Source organism: Hyalella azteca, unplaced genomic scaffold (genome assembly GCF_000764305.2).
Source record: "Hyalella azteca isolate HAZT.00-mixed unplaced genomic scaffold, Hazt_2.0.2 contig10814, whole genome shotgun sequence".
Taxonomy (NCBI): domain Eukaryota; kingdom Metazoa; phylum Arthropoda; class Malacostraca; order Amphipoda; family Hyalellidae; genus Hyalella; species Hyalella azteca.
In genome coordinates, this window is record NW_025940835.1 from 56,126 (window position 1) to 75,332 (window position 19,207).

At 38.3% G+C, this 19,207-nt stretch overlaps 1 protein-coding gene across 1 annotated transcript; it reads left to right on the forward strand.

The window, feature by feature from the left end:
• The first annotated feature begins 11,616 nt into the window (after positions 1 to 11,616).
• Positions 11,617 to 12,383, forward strand: LOC108682632 (periaxin-like). The gene is made up of 2 exons (XM_018171834.1): positions 11,617 to 11,913; positions 12,048 to 12,383. The coding sequence occupies exons 1-2, from the start codon at positions 11,617 to 11,619 to the stop codon at positions 12,381 to 12,383; spliced, it is 633 nt and encodes a 210-aa protein (XP_018027323.1).
• The last annotated feature ends 6,824 nt before the right edge of the window (positions 12,384 to 19,207 follow it).

A 19,207-nucleotide genomic window follows, 5' to 3' on the forward strand; every position in this document is an offset into this window, starting at 1 on the left:
TCTCGATGTGGCGACGATTCAACCCAAAAATTGGAGTACTAACAGCTGTCCAAATTGGTATTTCCGGCACTACCCCGCGCTGTGGCAGCGAACACGCGCCGAATATCGGCAAGTGGCCGTCATTAATGCTGGCGTCAATTTTCAACAGGAGTGACCAGTGGTTAGTCAAGAACCCCTGCGTAAGAAATAAACTGTTTTCACTGATGTTTAAGTAAAATTAGCTAATGAGTAGTGTAAACTTGAAGTTGAACAACGTAATTTTAATGAAAAAATAGCATCAGTCGTTCACAAGTACAAAGCTGAGAACGAATGAAACGCACTTTTCTACGGCAGTATACAAACTCCATCTTAAAATAAGAACTTTCGATGAACAATGAAGACATTGACTTGACGAAAATAGAAGTAAAAAATTACACACCTACGACAAAAACCTAATCGTTGCACTTCAATAAGGTACATGAAAAGTTACGAGAGCAGAAAAAGCTTGTTACAGACAACAAATGTTCTCGACAAAGACTTGCTACCTATGGAGGCTCGTCACTGGCATGAAGCTACGGGCACTACTGGTCGGATATGTCGACGGTGCCATTTGAGACGCGAGTTTTGAGTCTTAGCTCCTCTGGGGTATGCCGCACGACTTCACCGAATCGTTGGCGGGCCACGGGGCAACCGGGGCCCCAGCTGTGATGGGGTTTTAGGAAGTCGCGTACCCTCTGGTGATAGGGAGGAATACGATGACGGGATGAGTATGAGAAGGTTTTTATTTATAGTTGAAATTTGCGCTTACATTATCAAGATGAAAGAAATCAATGCGGCTGCTGTGAAAAATTTCGCTAAGTTTTGTTAGTGAGAACGCAAAATTGATTGACATAAACAACTTCAATTATATATTGGCAAAGAATTTGAATATAATGATGCAATGTAAATAGTGTTAAAAATTTAAACTCGTAAGCTCAAAAATCTATCTGGAGTGTTTGTATCATTTAAGAAAAATAGAAGTAAAGTATGTTAGCATGGTAGCTGAGAGAGAGATGGTATATAGCTGTAAATGCGGCACCAAAGCAAGTGTAGCGCTGTAGCGCAATATTCCTTAAAATGTGGTAGAATACTCAGACACGAGCGGGCCTCTAGCAACAAAACGAATATGAGGAACATGAAAATCAGGCATCGAAGTCGAGTTGTAACCGGAGCTGCTTGATTATCGTGGCTCGATCTACGAAGCTCTGTGTGAGACGTCGGTCCAACCCATTTAATATTAATCCTTTTCTATGTCGAACGGAGGAAGTCGTAAAAACTTTTTAACCCGTTGCTTCATGAAAGACGGTGAACATCGTTTATACTAATTTAACCTCGATTCTTCATACCAGACCGTTTGTGTCAATGTACATCCTTCAACCATTCACATTTCATTCCCCATATTTTTCTCACGCCATGTCCCGTCATCAAACCTAATAGACATTCATCATTCCACTCTCATTTTTACAATACTTTTCTTTAACTTCACTTCTTGTTTGTTTGTCTGCTACAAATCTTATAATCGATATTTAACACACAGACCTGTTCAATTGATCTGAAATTTTCACACTTGCATAAAGTCGGAGGCAATGCATGAATCAATTGAAAGAATATATAATTTTAAAAATTTAAAATATTTTTTAATTTAGAAAAATTAAAAAAATAATTTTGTTTTCTATGAATCTTATAATCGATATTCAACACACTTCTACCTGTCCAATCGATCTGAAATTTTGCACATTTGCGTAAAGTCGGAGACAATGCATGAATCAATTGACACAATAAATAATTTTGAAAATTTAAATTCTTTCATATGTTAAAAGAAAATTTAAAAATTACTTTTTTTAATCTATGGAATCAAAATTAGAAATTCGTTGTAGATGTGCAACATCAGGAACACTGTATTCTTTAGGAGTATTGTCTTTAATAAATAATTTTTAAACGCATATTTTTTATCAATCAACTTAATGCGAGCTCTTAAGACACACACTGCCAGCCATACTTCAGGAAATACTTGAAGCCACTAATGACCTCGTTTATATTAGCTTACTGGCCCATGAAACTAATGGTGGCCAGTCGTGGAACTCATGCAGTACTGGCTGCCACATTTGGACCCGTGAACGAGCAACAATAGATATAGCTGATGCTATAAAATTTACCGAATAACTACGATACGCGATTAATTTAAGTGTTCCAAACAACGGGACTCATCCCGCTTCATACATCCGGGACTCAAGTTTGAAATTCAGGGACTCAATTATCATCCCGTTACATTACTTTATTCTTAAACAATTTTTAACCTATGTCTCGTATTTTACGACATATTTATCGTCTGGTCCCGTTCATTTCGAGAAACTATTCCAAGACGATCGAGTCTAGACGAGTTTCGGGATCGTAACATTAACATTATTAACTTAATAGACTCCATACGCATTAGTAGAACCGTCACTTCACTTGTTGTTTTGATTCTCCTTAAAAGGAAAAGAATTTATTAATCATTTTACATAATTTTATTACAGATCAAACAAAAAGAAGTTTGATCTACATCCGTTCACAAATCACATTTCCTGAAATCAAAAATTTATTCTGAAAGGTTATTGATGCTCCCCGGCTCATCAGTACTTTCCTCCGCGTGTGGCGCCGTTCATTGTGAAGAAGTTAAACTTCCTGCACCAACAATCAAGCTCCTCCGACTTTGTTGTGCTCGAGGAGCCCGCTTTGCAGGATGATTCCTCAGAGTCGCTCTGAGTACAAGTGCTTGCAGTTTTTGTACACGCGCAGTAGTCCGTTGAACCTCGGCTTGCGGTTGCTGAACTAAATTCAGAGTTGCTTCTTTCTGAGGTCGAAATGGCTGTGCCAGAGCTCTGGCTTGTCGTTGAACTCGAGTCTGTAGTCTGACTGCTGGACGAAAAGGTGGAATCTGTGTCACCAGCCATGCTCTTGCTCGATGAATTACTTGATGTTGAAGTTGTTCCCGTAACTGATCTCGATTTCGGAGCAGTTCTTTGAGACGAACCATTTTCCGTCGTCGATCGAGTCGGTTTATCTGACGAGTCGCTCTAGACCTCTTTCCTACTGGAGCCTGAAGATTTTTTGGTCTCAGAAGAGCATGAGCTACGCTTCATCGCGCTCTTCGTATCGTCAGACTCAGTAGACTCGTGCAGCCGAGAGCTACAATTCTTTGTGCGTTCTGATCTATTCCTGATTTTTCTGTTACGTGATGCTGAATTCAGTTTCTTTGATTTGTCACAGGAGTCTGCTGAGGATTAGCTTTGGCGTTTCGAGGAAACGTTACTTCTCGAACTTGATTTACAATTTGAAGAGGCTCCCGTGCTTGAGTTAGTTCCCTGGTCATCAGTGGACTTGCAAACTGTCGAAGAACTTTTATCTTCAGACCGAGTCGAGTTGCATGGACTCTCCTATACTGATGTAGATTTGCTTCTTGAAGATTTACATTGCGTGTTGCCCGACGAAACGCTGGACTTCGGCTCAGAAGTGCATGCTTTGCTGCTAGAAGAAGATGCTCTTGAATAAGTCTAGGACAAGCAACTGCATTCGCTTTTTGATGGAGCGCAGGTTGAGCTTTCTGAACTTTTCTTACTTCTCGTTGAGCTTGGACACGACTTCGTTTCAGATTTGGTTGAGCAAATTTCGTACCTTTCCGAGGTAGGCTTCCTAGAAGAGCAACGCTGCCTTGCACGAACTGAGGTTTCGCTAGAGGTTGAGCAACGGTCTGATTCATCCTCAGTTGAACTAATACACTTCAAGCTTCGATTCTTACAGCTGATGCTTGAAGACTTAGTCTCGGATCTCAATTTTCCAGAGGCAGCACTGCACACGTTACAAGACCGACTCATGTCGCTTTCATCTTCTTGAGAACTTGAACGAGATGAAAAAGAGGTGCTTTCTTGGCAGGAATCTTCGGATAGGCAGCAACTTTGTTTCATGCATTCGCAGCAGTCATTCGTACTGCTTGCCTCAGTGCCGCAACTATCGTCTTAGGTCGCCATGGAAGGTTCTTCACAACATGCGCTTCCAAGCCTCCAATTCCTCTGGGCACGTCCAAGGTTTCGAAGAACTTAGCTTGTTGGTTTTCGGCTTTCCATGTTTATGAGTCGATCTTCAATTCGCATGTAAGATTTTCGCGGTCAATTTTCGAACTGTTCTGAAACTCGAACTATATACTGCTTTGTATTGTTGATACCGCCGCTATAAATGTCAAATTTGTTATATTTTTTAAATTTTATGATTATAATCTTTGCAATGTTTATTTTTTTTCCGGATGCAGAGTGCATTATTTGGCAAAAAATTGAACTCGAATAATTATATTCTTCATTCTGTCGTGCATTCTTCAATTGACTAATTGCTAATTTTCCTATCCAATTGTTGATCGAAAATCGTTGCCAGAGTTCAATATTTCCGGGTCAAACGGTGGATTTCAGATATCGCCTTTATTTAATTGTTGAGGTTCAACTCCTCAATTTAGTGAAATCACAAAAAAGTGCGACAAGCAGGCTCGGATTGTTGAAAATTTACTACCAGGATGCTTAATTTTTATTGAAGTATATGGCCGTATTACTTGCGTAGGAGGAATGTGCCTCGAGATAGTTACAAAGGTGACTTTTCTCATGTAGTCAACTCTAGGCTGTAAATGTTCGTTTGTTATTGTGTAATGGTACTGATAAGGGTTTATTCCATTATGCATAGTTTCCAGTAGAAATTCTTCTTTGTGTTTTTTTTAGAATATGCCGTGTCTTCGCTCCATAATGCAGTTGTGATCAAACTAGGCGCCGAGATGGTTTTTTCCGTGGTTGATATATGTTCAAATTGATGGTTGATGTGGTAGATGTTATGATTGATTGAGAGAACCATTGGTCGCCAATTTTGAGCCTGCAGTCATACTTCTACACGTGTGCTAATGAACAGCCGGTAATTGACAATCAAATTATTCTAGGTAACAATTTTGTTAAAACACTTCGATTATTTCCGATAAACTATCCTACATTTTCCCACGTCTTCTTTCATAGCACGAAAAATGTTACATGTACGCATGCTAAGCGCTTAGTTGTTAGAGTCTGTTTCTCGACTCAAAATATTTGCTTGTTTTTCCTCCGTTCATTTTTTACTTGCACTATTAATATTTTAATGAAAAATATGTCCTGCACATTGGAATGAAAAATATGTTCTGCGTATCTGAAGTCGGTTTATGGGTATGCGATTGCGCCATCAGCATAATTTAAACACTTGAATCAATGTTGAACAATATCTCGTTAAACACTTTAGCCAAGATCGACACTTGTGGCACATGTAGATTGTTTTGACACGTGCGATGCGATTGATTGACACCTGCGAGTCTATTGGAAAAAGCTGTTTTATCATAATGCTATTTTCATGATCTAATTTAGTTCATCGACACTAATGAGCCAGTACTTACTAATGTCCTGTTTCAACTGTTTAAATTTCCGTCTCATGAATTTATTTTCCTCTTTTCTAAAGTAATAAAATAAAAAAACTCTTCCTCAGAAGACTTTCCATATGAATGAAAGCTATGGAGGAGGAGAGCTAAGGATGATTAAATACAAATAATTAAAAGACTCATTCTACTTAACGTGGAAAGAAATTTATTTGATAAAATGAGTGATAAAATAGCGGGTGCCTTGCTTTATCACGGGATAAATTGCGGAAATCGTCGTCCGACGATCTCACTATCGCTAATTTAAAGTTAATGCACAAGTTGAAATCTAAACCAGTTAAATATCGAGGTAGATAAAACATAGGGATCTTCATTTCAAAATTAGCAGCTAATTCTTATCTTCATCCATATCTGCCATGCATGATTCATAACAAGCGTTGATATGAATATGAAAACAGAATTTCCAATGAGCCCGAGAGGAGTTAATTTGCCCATTTTTTCCCCTCTCAGCGCTGAATTACGAGTATTTGCTCTACATCCTTCCAGACTCAAAGACCCGGTCGGCCACTGCGCTACTCAGGTGACAGGCGTGCAAATAAAATCTTGTAAATGATATTGACTGTTCTATTCGTTTCCATTCAAGGACGGAATAATTTCAGCGCGTCCAATAATAAGTTCTCTCCCTAAGTAGGCGCTCGGAATATATCCGTCTAATAGGCGCTAATAATAAACTAATATAAATATATAAATAAACTAATAATATAATAAATAATATAATAATATAATAAATAAACTAATAATAATAAACTAATATGAAGGCACTCGGAACATATCCGTGAAAATCAACGGCTTAGCAAGGCATTCAAACAAAAACAAAACAACGCCTTCTTCTTTGCTTCATTATTCAGTTTGTGGTCAAAGAGGTCACTCCCATGAGCTGACGAATATAAAATAAAAAATTTTCGTTTATATTTCCAAAAAAATATGTATCTGAACTAATCTAATAGGGAGACTGTCACTTCATCAGGGCTGGAGTTTGGGGCTAGAGTCCCAAAAATAACTAAAATATACATCTACAAAATAAATTAAAAACCATAAGCATTGCACTAATAGTTCTACGATATTAGTCATGAATAACACACCTAACACACATTGACTGCCCACATGAAAAAAATTAAAATTTTCATATAAAATTCCTATCTCACCTCCAACATATTAATCGATATTGCTTGCGTGGGTACTACCTTGGACGATGTTTCGAGGGTTATTGTCTTTAAAGGAGTAAATATGTTAATTTAACCATAAACTTCATCAGCCACTAAATTGGAATTTACTTACATGTGATATGAATGAAATTTTTTCAGAGCCGCGAAAATTAAATATATTTATGAGTTATGGCCAACTTAGTTATTTGAAACGTTATTTAATTAACAATTTTTTCCATGATTATGATGTATTCCGTTATTAGGATTGCACTAATTTTAATGAAGTGGGTTAGTGTAATTTGGGCTACGGCTTCGACAAGTTTGCACAATACACAATTTATTTTTTATCTATTGTTCACCAAAAAATATTCGTTTAAAAAATACCGATTAAATTTTAGTGCATTAAAAAAGTTCAATGTTCTACACCATTTTGTTACATAACAGGTTTTCAAATGCCTCTTATGGAAGATAAGTGTTTCCAACAATTGATTCGTCACCAATTGATTGAGTTTGCCTCAAACAGCTCCAGTCGCTTGGGTTTAAATATTCCGAAAAAATAATTCCTCAGAGCAATAATGGGGACTTGGTGGAAGTCATTACCAATAATCGCTCATTATTACCATAAATTTAAAAATAAGTTGAACGAAAACCACCACCATTCGGCTTGCCAGCATTTTTTTAAGATTAAGGAAATCATAAGTAGAAGTTATGCTGCTAGATTTTATTTTTTCACGTTTTTCGGAGCTCAAAGTTATTGATCCTGACGTGAAAAACACAAACCGTAGTATAGAACGTATAAAAAAAAAATAAAATGTTGTTGCTCTATATGTTTTCCTGTGCCATTGAGAAATCCGATGTGTAGTTAAGGCCGGATACATCACGAAGGAAACAAAGTGATTGTATTTTTTTTTTGTCAAGGCCTCCTAAAAAATACTGGCGACTACAGAACCAATGATTTATATTAACGACCATTCCATTCAGAGTCACACAGATGGAAGCTAAAGTCCTGAAAGAGTCCTAGAATTTCTCTATCAGTTCTTCTTAAGGAAAAACAAATGGCCTTGTGAAACGCAGCCGCCTTCATGCAGTAAACAATGGTCATCTCTGGACATAGCCTCCTCAACTAACATTAAGTGGACGAGCCGAAAGCAAAGTTTAAAAATAATGCTATAAATGGTTTCAAGGAAGGAGTTAGTGTTAGTTTTTTCTATTCATGTTCCTACCATAGAATTCGAAATAGTCGGGATAATATTTTAATATTTACCGGATCAAAAGTTCGAAATATTCGTGTACTTCAAATTTACTTTAACTGATGAACATGTCGTTCGTGAACTTATCTGATGGCTCCTATCAGTAAGATAACCTCTGTTCATTGATCTGCATATCGCGCATTACGTTCATCTTTCTTTACATGAAGCGAACGCGCGTAAATTATCTATTCCATTCTGGTTCAAACACAGTGATAAACTTGCTCGCCTTGCAGGCCGTGTCCAGGCAGAACTCGATGATGTTCTTGCATCAAGCCACTTCAATTAACATGCAAACTACCATGGTGGTAGTTCCATGTTCTCTAAAGAAATTTCGTTAAACCACTTACAAGTCATTCTAAACGCAACGTATGCTCAAGAACTCGCCTGCGTCACGCAAAAGGATTGAATTTGAAAACTTGTGGGGATTTTAAATATAATTCCATACTTCATATGTTATTTTTTCGGCAGACAGACGATCGCAGGTGACATCTGGCCAATTGTGCGAGCGCCCAATATTTCTGGCTTACATGCATGAATATCTAGCATCTTAAGCGCATAGGCTTGCAGCGCTGCAGCACAAACAGGCAAAGATCCCACACAATCCGCTCAGAGAAGACTAAAAATGGAAATTCAAATTTGAGTCTTATTTTATACATTTTTTTCAATAATATACGTTACATTGTATCGGATCACGTGAGTTTGCAACACCTGAATTTCCGCGCCAAATTGGACGCAAATGAAGTAAGCAGGCGAAAAACTACCCATCTACATGTCGTTGTTAGGGCTCCTCTCCACTCGCACGTTGCGGACGATATTCCTAAAAATTTGCCGAACAAACACGAAATCAAAAATTTCATTCGTCAAGAATGTACTTCCATAAGTATAGAGGCTCAATCTAGCATAAAATGAATTGCACGTGCGAATGTCCTTTTCTATTATGACCTAGTTATTATTGCTAGAATTTTTCCGAAATGTCAAGAATCGATCGATTACTAGGCCTATAGCACATGCAATGTGCTATACAAATTGCACGAAAACTGGTTAAATAGTCTTAATGGCAGAGTAAAAAATAAAGAGAGTTTTTGGAACAGAAATTAAAAAGAATGGATAATTTTTCAAAGTCTTTTGCCCACGAATATGATATTCGTTTCAAAAGCATCGCATAAAGTAAGAATGTTTAAATTAATATTATAGGGGATTTTATTTGGAAATTAATTACAATAAATTAGGTATTATTCCAGAAATTTTCGTAGCTGAGTTAACCGAGTTCTTGGATTACGAGTAAACGAAGGACAAGCGTCAAGAAGTTTAGAAGTTCACTTATTTTGTTGCCAAATATACAAGTTAAAAGAGAATGCCCTGCACTACTGCATTTCAACGACGTCAGCAAATTTTGATCACATATGCGCACATATTTTCACTTTCTTCCGGGTAAAAATTCTGAAGAAAATTGTACATTTTATTTAGAATATCGCAATTAATTACATCTTTTATTTTCAGGATGTTTATTCTATTAAAATTACCATTGCGGCTGAACATTTCTGTATTTGTTCTAGGATAATTTTATTGCGAGGTAAACTCTAACTTTTCTATGCTGTGTCTCAATGGCAGCAGCAGCACAGCTCGAGTGCCAACTTAAATGTAATTTATGACCTCAATTAAGCATATGACTCACTTAATGACCTCCAAACAAACCCCTAAATTCATTACAATATTATTATTAATTTAGTACACGTATGACCGAGCCACTTCATGAAGCACTATAATTTAATATAAACAATAGACGCAAACGACTTGGCAAATGATGGTCCGTGTGACTTTGCAAAAGCACTGGAATTTGATGCAGACGAATAAGTGCCGTGAACCCGCACAAAATTCCTTGAATTCACACTTATTATGATTCTACGAAGATTGCCAGGCCAATTTGATTTCCAACCTATCCCGAATTTCCAAATTTAATCAGGATTTATTAATCAATCAATAAGAATACTGCACTGTAAATAATATTGTACATATATTCAGTACAGTACGGTACAGTTATTTGTAGGACCGTACAAGTATAGTACAAAATTGTACAATTCAGTATGCACAGAATAGTACAGTTGTGTATCAAGTTGTACAGAAAAATAAAGTGAAGTACAGAACAACAGTGGACGTTGGTGAAGTCTGATTTTTTCTGAATTTCTAACGATGGCAAAATAAATATCGTCAGTTACATGGGAAATTTCGTCTTGACTATTAAATTGTTCTGCCACCAGCATGCATTTAATTTCAAATAAGCTCAATTTAATACCACAAACACCATACAAATTGCACGAAAATTTAATAACGTGAGGAGGGCCCCGTGTTTAATTTCAATTATGGGTGGCTGCTGCTGTGCGAAATTAAAAATTAAAATTGACAATCCAACCGCTGCATTCCGGGATGATATCCGAAACACTCGCACAATTTGCCCCGCAATTCTTTCCTCTGAAATGAAAGAGCACGCGAAAGTTTCCGCGCCGTTTACATGCAATATGGTCTACATTAGTCTGCTTATAACAGGTCTAATTATCACGTATAATAAGGCCATTAGTGCCATAAATAAATCGTCAACTTCTTCAGCTTATGAAGAGTGTTATTATAAGTTATAATAATTAAGGCACTTAATGCCTTCGACGTAACGTCTACCTTAGCGAGGTAATAACCAGTCTTATTCTCAATTATAAAAAGGTCATTATGGCCTTAGATGTAGGCAGATAATACAAAGTTTTATAATGAGTTTTAATATAAATGAAATGTTCTATATAAGTTTAATCTGACCTTTAATGAAGTCGACGGCCTTCTCGAGACCGTGTGCGTCCTGGTCGCAGTCATCGTGGATGAAGGCGCCGATGGTGATGTCGGGCAGTAGCCGCAGCCGCTCATTGATGTGGTCAAGGGTGAACAGCATCGCCTCCAGCGCCTGGATGCCTCCTACACCAGAAATTATGCATAATTATTTATAAATAATTATCCTTAATAATTCAGTTTTTAATGTTGTTAATTACCACAACAATTAAAATTACTGTTTGAAATGTATTGTGCTAACGTTATCTATGGAAGAAAAGCACTGTATACTGTCTCAGATAATTCACGTCAGTGTATGCGAGGCTCAGGCATGGGTATCTGATATAAATTTAACTCTCAAAGTTATTCCATGAATAAGACATCAGCAAAATCTGTTGAACTTCTGACGTGGCCTTCAGAGTTAACGATATCGAAAGCTTTTTTCAAAATAATATTTGGAAGCTATTCAACAATTTCTACAGCTAAAAAAATAAATAGGTAATGCATAATTATTTGCTTTTTCACATTTTTAAAAGTTTCTTTGTTATTAAAATCAAGTCAGGAATAATAAAAAGTATGTAGAGTCGAAGACCGGCAATGCACACATAATTAAAGACATTCGATACCATGTCAGAGAATAATAATTAATACAATGACTAAAATTATTGGCTCTTGTAATAATACAAAGATGGTCAGAGAAAGAGTTAAAATGCTTGCCATATTTTCCAATATTTGCTGCCGAATCGTCAAAGAATCTTCGTAGACGATCATTACTCTCCGAACTACGTCAATTTTGGAAGTGCAGTGGAGCAGAGCTTCTCACACTAAAAACAGTTAAAAGAAATCCCAGCCGTGAGACTGCTTTTCCCAAAATCAATGTCCGACATTACCGTTATTATTTCCCTTTGCCGTTCTCGTAATTGATATGTCTTTCTTTTCCTGCCGGTCTGCAGTCCGTCATTTGATCCATGAAGGCCCGACCTTGAAGACCCAGACCTTAAAGGCCCAGACCTTGAAGACCCAGTCCTTGAAGACCCAGACCTTGAAGACCCTGACCTTGAAGACCCAGTCCTTGAAGACCCAGACCTTAAAGACCCAGACCGTAAAGGCCCAGACCGTGAAGACCCAGTCCTTGAAGACCCAGACCTTGAAGACCCAGCTGGACCTTGAAGACCCAGACCTTGAAGACCCAGAACTTGAAGACCCAGACCTTGAAGACCCAGCTGGACCTTGAAGACCCAGACCTTGAAGACCCAGTCCTTGAAGACCCAGACCTTGAAGACCCAGACCTTGAAGACCCAGACCTTAAAGGCCCAGCCCTTGAAGACCCAGTCCTTGAAGACTCATACCTTGAAGACGCAAATCTTGAAGACCCAGACCTTGAAGACCCAGCTGGACCTTGAAGACCCAGACCTTGAAGACCCAAACCTTGAAGACCCAGACCTTAAAGGCCCAGACCTTGAAGACCCAGTCCTTGATGACCCAGACCTTGAAGACGCAAATCTTGAAGAGAGCCCAGACCTTGAAGACCCAGACCTTGAAGTCCCACCCCTTGAAGACTCAGACCTTGAAGACCCAAACCTTGAAGGCCCAGACCTTGAAGACCCACACCTTGAAGACCCACACCTTGATGACCCAGACCTTGAAGACCCAGACCTTGGAAACCCAGACCTTGAAGACCCAGACCTTTAAAACTGGTCTCGTGATAAACGTGGCTGAAGCGATTCCTCTTCAAGCCGCACCAGAATTACGAGGAAATAAAAGTTCGCTGGAACGATCGTGACTCTTGTCATCAAAAGGACAAGGTCAGTGACGGAGCGGGCACTTCGTACCAAAGATCTCGTTGCGATAATCAAGCAGGACCGATCGTGATTCTTGTCATCGAATAATTTAATTGGGAATGAACAGATGGCGTTTTCTTGTTTGTACTAGAACATGTTGAACGTTCCCTTAGCCGGATCTGCCATGCTAGTATAGGATTGTGTTTGCCGTTGACGTGCACGGTAAGTTCTTGACTAAATATGAAAAGTAAAAACTGTGAATGTTCGGTCTTAAGTTTGTTACTATGTTTTTTCATGCGTGAATATCTTGAGTATATATTGGAGAAGTATTCTAATAATTAAATTCCGTGTTACCGATAATTAATACGATATTCATGCTCAATTTAATTTTTGGTAGATATTTATTTTTGTTCGTTTGTTTTCAGGAGTTTCAGCAATAGTGTTGAACTTGGTCTCACACTTGTTCTCCAGTTTCAGCAATAGTCTCAGTTACATTCCATGTTATTACCCCTTGTCGATAAAGGTACACCAGAAAAGATCCTTTCTGTGTTACTTAGTTACTGTGGCAAATGCGACTGGCCTTTACGATCATTCATGAAGACGGCTTTGATTTCTTTTCGTGCAAATGAGCCCCCGTTTAATAACATTCAATGTTATTATCCCTCGTCGATAAAGTAACACCAGAGTTCCACCAGAAAATATACTTACTGTGTTACTTAGTAGGCCTATAGATCACCTGGCTGAACAATGCAGGGATGAAGACGGCGTTGATTTCTTTTGGTTTAAATGTGTCTCCAGCATCATAGCAGTGACGGAGGGGGCGCGTCGCCCCCGAAGGGCTCGGTCAGATTGATAACCAAGCGACCCCAGCACGCGACGCTGAGCCAACACGCAACAACTCAGCAGCCATGACGGCCTTTTTTATCAATCCTGTTGCGATCAATCTTGACCAACTACAACACATAAACGTTCTTATTGCATCATATTGAGAGTAAGGAGTTTAGATCGACTTCTCGACACGTTTAAGCCCTCATTATGAACAGCTCTTATTCCCATTCATTCTTCGCTTGTCCTTGTTAAATAAATCATTAGGCCGAGCCTAAAAGTGTAACGACAACTTCATTTTTTCCCGATACAATAAAAATTAAATTTCAACCAAAAATAGTCTTACACACACCTGCAAACAACCAATTTTTACAAGTTGGCTACATAGTCTTTAATATATAAAGACTGTGAACTAATATATTCTTATTAAAATATATGCTTCACTTATAGATAAACTTAGACAAATCATCTCAGCAAGCAGATTTCTTAGCCATTTCAAAACCCGCTTCCTCGTTAACCAACCTCAAACCTTCCGTCAGTCACTCAAACGAAGAACTTCTGCTGTGCGAGGCGTTTTGATTAAAAAAAATAAACAATTAGTTCTCGTCATTTTTTAAGATAAATAACATAACATCATAACAATCAAATAAAAAATCCACTAAGTTTATTAAAAGATTCTAGCTTTTCAAAAACTGAATTTTTTTATTGAGAAAATGATATCATTTCTTGGAATAATTTAGATTTAACCAATTAATTTGTATGGCTCGTTATAAGTCCTTACCATTTCACTAAACAGGACATTTACTTCATACTTACACTGGTCATAAATTGAGTTTCATCACTTGTCATTAACTCATCCATATTCACCCAAGGAAATGTTACACAGAACTGACTAATAAAATATGAAATAATTTTACGGTTCTTGCCACCGTACTTTAATTAAAACCAGGGCTTATTACTTATATTTGTTATTACACCGTACTTATTTAACAACAGCCGATATGGAGAGGACCGATACGCTTTATCCCACAACAACAACCGTGCGATGCTCGACTCGATTGTTCGCCCTGAACTTTGCTTGCTGAGGAAATTTGCTTGCATAATTTTGCTCCTCTGTGCAATTGTTGCACTTCCGTTCTATAAAAGTGTGGTAGGATTATACAAGTCTTGCTAAGGAGAAGTTTAGAAAGTTTAAGTTAAGTTTATGATACCCTTGAAAGCCATGAAGTTTCGGAGAAAAGGGGAAGTTCATCATTGCTAAACAAAAAGTGCAAAACACACAGAATGCGGAAATAAACACAAGTTACCTTACATGAATTTAGTTCCTTATCGCATGAGGAAGCAAGCTTCTCTGAAATGCAGTGATTCCGTAAAATCATTGCAGCGATCCAGCAAAGGGACACATCTCATGGTAAATGTATATTTTTAGTATTTTAGGGAAATACATTTTATTCTGTATTTTTGGGAAAAACAGAAAATTGGTGCCATTAAATGGAGCGAATAAGGATATTAAATAAGTCTTAAATTGCAAGCTATTTTCAATATAGTTCTTAGATATTAAGTTAAGATATTTTTCTTGTAGCAAGCTTAAAGGCTCGATTAATTACTGATGAATTAATGGTAAAACCGAACTAGCTCATCATCGCGACTTATGTTCATCGATATCGCGATTAGTTCATCATCTCAGTGGGAACTGACAATCAACGAAGCTATTACTATTCGACATTCGTGCTGGAGTGAAGACTCGTTGTTTGGAGTGTTTCAAAATTCTCCGTTGTAAAATTTGATTGCTATTGTAGCAAGAATGTCGTCATTTGCGACCCCATCACATAAAAGTCGTGATGACTTCTAGATAAAACCACCATCGAGCTGCCGATTGCATGGCAGAAAAATTCCCGATTCAGATGCTAAAATCAGCGCTTGAATTGAGTCGTCGATTCTTGCCTGAATTGCCAACGGAAAATCCGCCGATCTCACCAAATAAGAAATTTTTGAATGGCCAAGATAACGGATAATATCATCATTCGCGAGATGGAAAAATGAGCTGAACTTTTTACAATGTCGTCAGTGGTAGCAATAAAATTTTCCCATCGAGATTGTTAAAACATCACTTTGAAAAAATGTGGAAAAAATTTGCGAGACTAATATGGCTGGAAAACTAGTACATGAATTCAAGGCCAATATTTAGCATAGACTCAATGAAGTATAAAATCTTCACTGAAATTTTTTCATTTTTTCCATTCGTTCTATTGGAGCTCAATTCAGCGGTGTCATATGAAGACAGCAATCATTGCAATCATTGACAGCATTCGTTAGACTAACGCTTTCATTGGTCCAACTCTTCTGATCCAGATCAGTTCGTAACGCGCAAGAACGTCCGTAATTAATATCGAAGCACTTGCCCAAGACACATCAATGAAATTGTTAGGAGAGGCAGCAGCTGAGAAGCTTCGTCCTGATATTGCAGCCAATGATTACCAGCATTTGCAGGCACGGCTGCGTTTAAATCGCTAGCATCAATTGCTGGCCGGGGATCAGAGTAGGAAGGATTAAAGCTACTGAGGTTTGATATGACACTTGTGATCTAATGATAAGGTAATCAGGCTGTCAAGATAGGGTTGAAGTGTGTACAAAAGGCAAGGCTTGATACATCTGAGAATGCACTTATTAAATCCTTCAACTTTGCTGCAAGATTGTGTCTACTTTAATTACTCTGTTTTTTAATGTTGTAGTAGATATCAAAATATTGGAGTTGCTCTGAAGTACCTTACAGCAGAATGGTTGAGTACCCGTCACGCGAATCGCTTACCTGACCCATCACGCAAGCTACACGCTAGCATGACACATGACGTTTTATAAAGAGGCGAGCAGCGTCACGGCATCGTCATAATTTATGCTTCATGACTACCGAAATAATTTGTGCAAGGTTTAAACATTGATTTACATATTTGGTTTACTCAATTTTAATGAAATCTATGCCACGAATTTACTACAATTTACTTAAGTATGGAAACCAAGAAACAAACCCCCAAAACTCGGCATGCACTCCCAAAACCACTAACAGCACAACTGTTCTATAAAATTCAATTTCCAAAGCGTTAGAAATTATAGTTTCCTTGGCTTCATTATGTCCAGTGGCTTGTCCAGTGGCTTTTCCAGTGGCTTGTTTAGTGGCTTGTTTAGTGGTCCTACAAAGCCACACCATCAATAGCCACTCAGGCGAACCATAATCCCGCTGGCGGGAGGGGAGGGGGCGGCTTGCCCTCATGCGCATGGCTGCGCCCTTTGTGTGGCGAGCGCAGTTAATGAGAGTAAATAAATGAAACTGTGAATGAATGAAACACTTACAGAAATAAATGAAACTTTGAATGAATGAAACACTTAAAGAAATCAATGAAATCAACAATTTAAACCTGCAAGAAAATCAACTTTCAGACCCACTCATGGAACTCAACCCGGGATGGAATCAAACCAAAACAACGGAAATAAGGGCTTCAGTTACAATCGAAACGTGGATAATGAGAACGGAATGCGGGAGACATCGAGGAACTTAGGCGACGTAAGGAGTGACACACGGAGAGAAGACAGCAGGAGCACTCGACGTTTCATGGGCGTTCCGAAACATTTGATTGGCAAGAACTCGAAATGCTTTCACTGCGGTCGAATTGGACATGTAGCGGCTAACTGTCGGTCAAGAACCGGAGCGTGTTTCATTTGTGGCGCATTCGGACATTTTTTCAACAATTGTGAAAGGCGGATCAGAGGTCCAGGCCAATCACGATTCAATAGGCCATCCTGGAACTCCGAGATGACATCGCGACCATCTACTCCGACACACATCGACAGGCAACAACATCGACGATTTCAGAGCCAAGAAAATCTGCTCAAACCAGAACACAATCCCCATGAAAGAAGGATGTCGGGAAACTGAAGGAATCTGGCTCAAGAGGAGGTATGCCAGAATTTTTCCCAAAAGTGACCTCCAACAACAGGTTCAGGAAAAACTCATGGACCAATCGCTATTCACCATTATTCGACGAAGTAGAGGACAAACTTGAAGATGCGATCCCCATTTATAAAGAGCAGCAAAGTAACACGAAGAAACTGAGTAATAAGAGGATCGCACATCAGAGTTTCACGTTTATTCCAGCAGAAATGAGACAATCAAGAGAGCAGAGTTACGACAAGGCCGGTGAAATCCATCAGGAACATGTACACAACGAAAGCGAGGTTAGAAAGGATTGTGCTAGAAATGTGCTCGGTAGCAAACAAATTTTATCTAGTAATCTACTCAGTTTGTGTCCAGTAAAATTATTGAGGATTCCAATGACAATCAACAACCAAGTTGTCAGTGCGTTGATCGACAGTGGTGCTAGCACGAATATTATGAAAGAGAGTGTGTGTAATCAGTGTAAAGGTGTTATTGATGCAAGTCAACAAATTGAAATTCAAGGCTTAGGTGGCACTAAGCAGCTAATGTCGAGTTGCACCTTAGTCAAGTTGATTATGTACCTATTGCTGTCAACATGAGTTCTTGTGTCTTTAACGCTTCGGCGGATACTTTCTTCTATGACGGAAAACCCAAGAATACGAAATTACAGAGCTTTAGTGGTATTATTGAAGGTAGTAATATGCAGTGTAGTAAAGTAGCTGTAGCATGTAAGAAGGGTGTAGCTACAGGTAACCAGCGAGTCAGGAAAGGGGAACGCCTAGGTTATATTACCACTCTAGTAGACGTCACTAAGTCAGATGAAGGGGTAACGGAACAGTGGTCTGAAGTAGATATTAGAGATAAAATTAAGTTAGAGGACAATCTCACTGTGGAGCAGAAATCAGCAGTTTATTCAATGTTAGTTAGGACTCAAGAAATAATTAGTAAAGGTGAATTCGATATAGGTAAAGCACAAGTGATTCCACATAGAATAAAATTAACGAACAATTCTACTGTTTGGCAGAGACCGAGGAAATTTTCAGAGCCGATCAACAAGGAAATAGATAGACAATGTAAAGAACTATTAGCTCTGGATATCATAGAATATAGCAATTCACCATGGAGTAGTCCTGTAGTTCCTGTTCTTAAAAAGGCATCTAGTGAAGGGGGAGAAAGAGAAGTCAGGATGTGTATAGATTATAGGAAGCTAAACCAACAGACTGAGACCGAAAAATTTCCAATGCCTGACTTGTCGGAAAACATTTATAGTGCTCATAACGCAAAGTATTTCACCAAACTTGATTTGATCAAAGGCTACTATCAGGTACCGTTAGACCCAGAAAGCAAAGAATACACTGCATTCAGCACGCCACATGGGCATTTTCAATTTAAGACTTTATCATTTGGACTCAAAAATAGTGGAATTGCATTTCAGAAGAATATGCAGAGGATTCTTTCAGACGTTTGTTTTAATAATGTACTAGTCTATATAGATGATATACTAATCTTAGGTCATTCATTTGAAGAGCATTTAGAATTAGTGGAAAAGGTTATCAATACATTGATTAAATACGGGATTAAAGTAAAAATTTCTAAGTGCGAATTTTTCCGTAATGAAGTAGCATTTTTGGGGCATTTAATAGGAGAAGAAGGGATATGCAAGTCACCGGAGTACTACGATAAAGTCAGGAATTTTCCCAAACCATCTAATGTTACGGAGTTAAGGCAGTTGTTGGGATTGGTAAATTTTGGTAGAAGGTTTCTCAAAGACTGTTCTATAATAGCAAAACCCTTGACCGAATTAACAGGAGGACATAAAAGAGCGAAGCTTGACTGGAACCCAGAAATGGAAGCAGCGTATCTCCAGCTGAAGGATAAGTTACTAGAGGAAGTCATTTTATCATTCCCAGATTATTCTGCAGGCGCATTACCATTAGAATTATTTGTAGACGCTTCATCGGTAGGTGCTGGCGGTTGCC

Excerpts from the sequence above, each read along its gene's own strand:
- LOC108682632 (XM_018171834.1), top strand. The coding sequence starts at position 11,617 with ATGTCTTTCTTTTCCTGCCGGTCTGCAGTCCGTCATTTGATCCATGAA. Across the intron at positions 11,914-12,047 it reads ACCCAGACCTTGAAGACCCA|ACGCAAATCTTGAAGACCCA; the intron begins GCTGGACCTTGA and ends CATACCTTGAAG.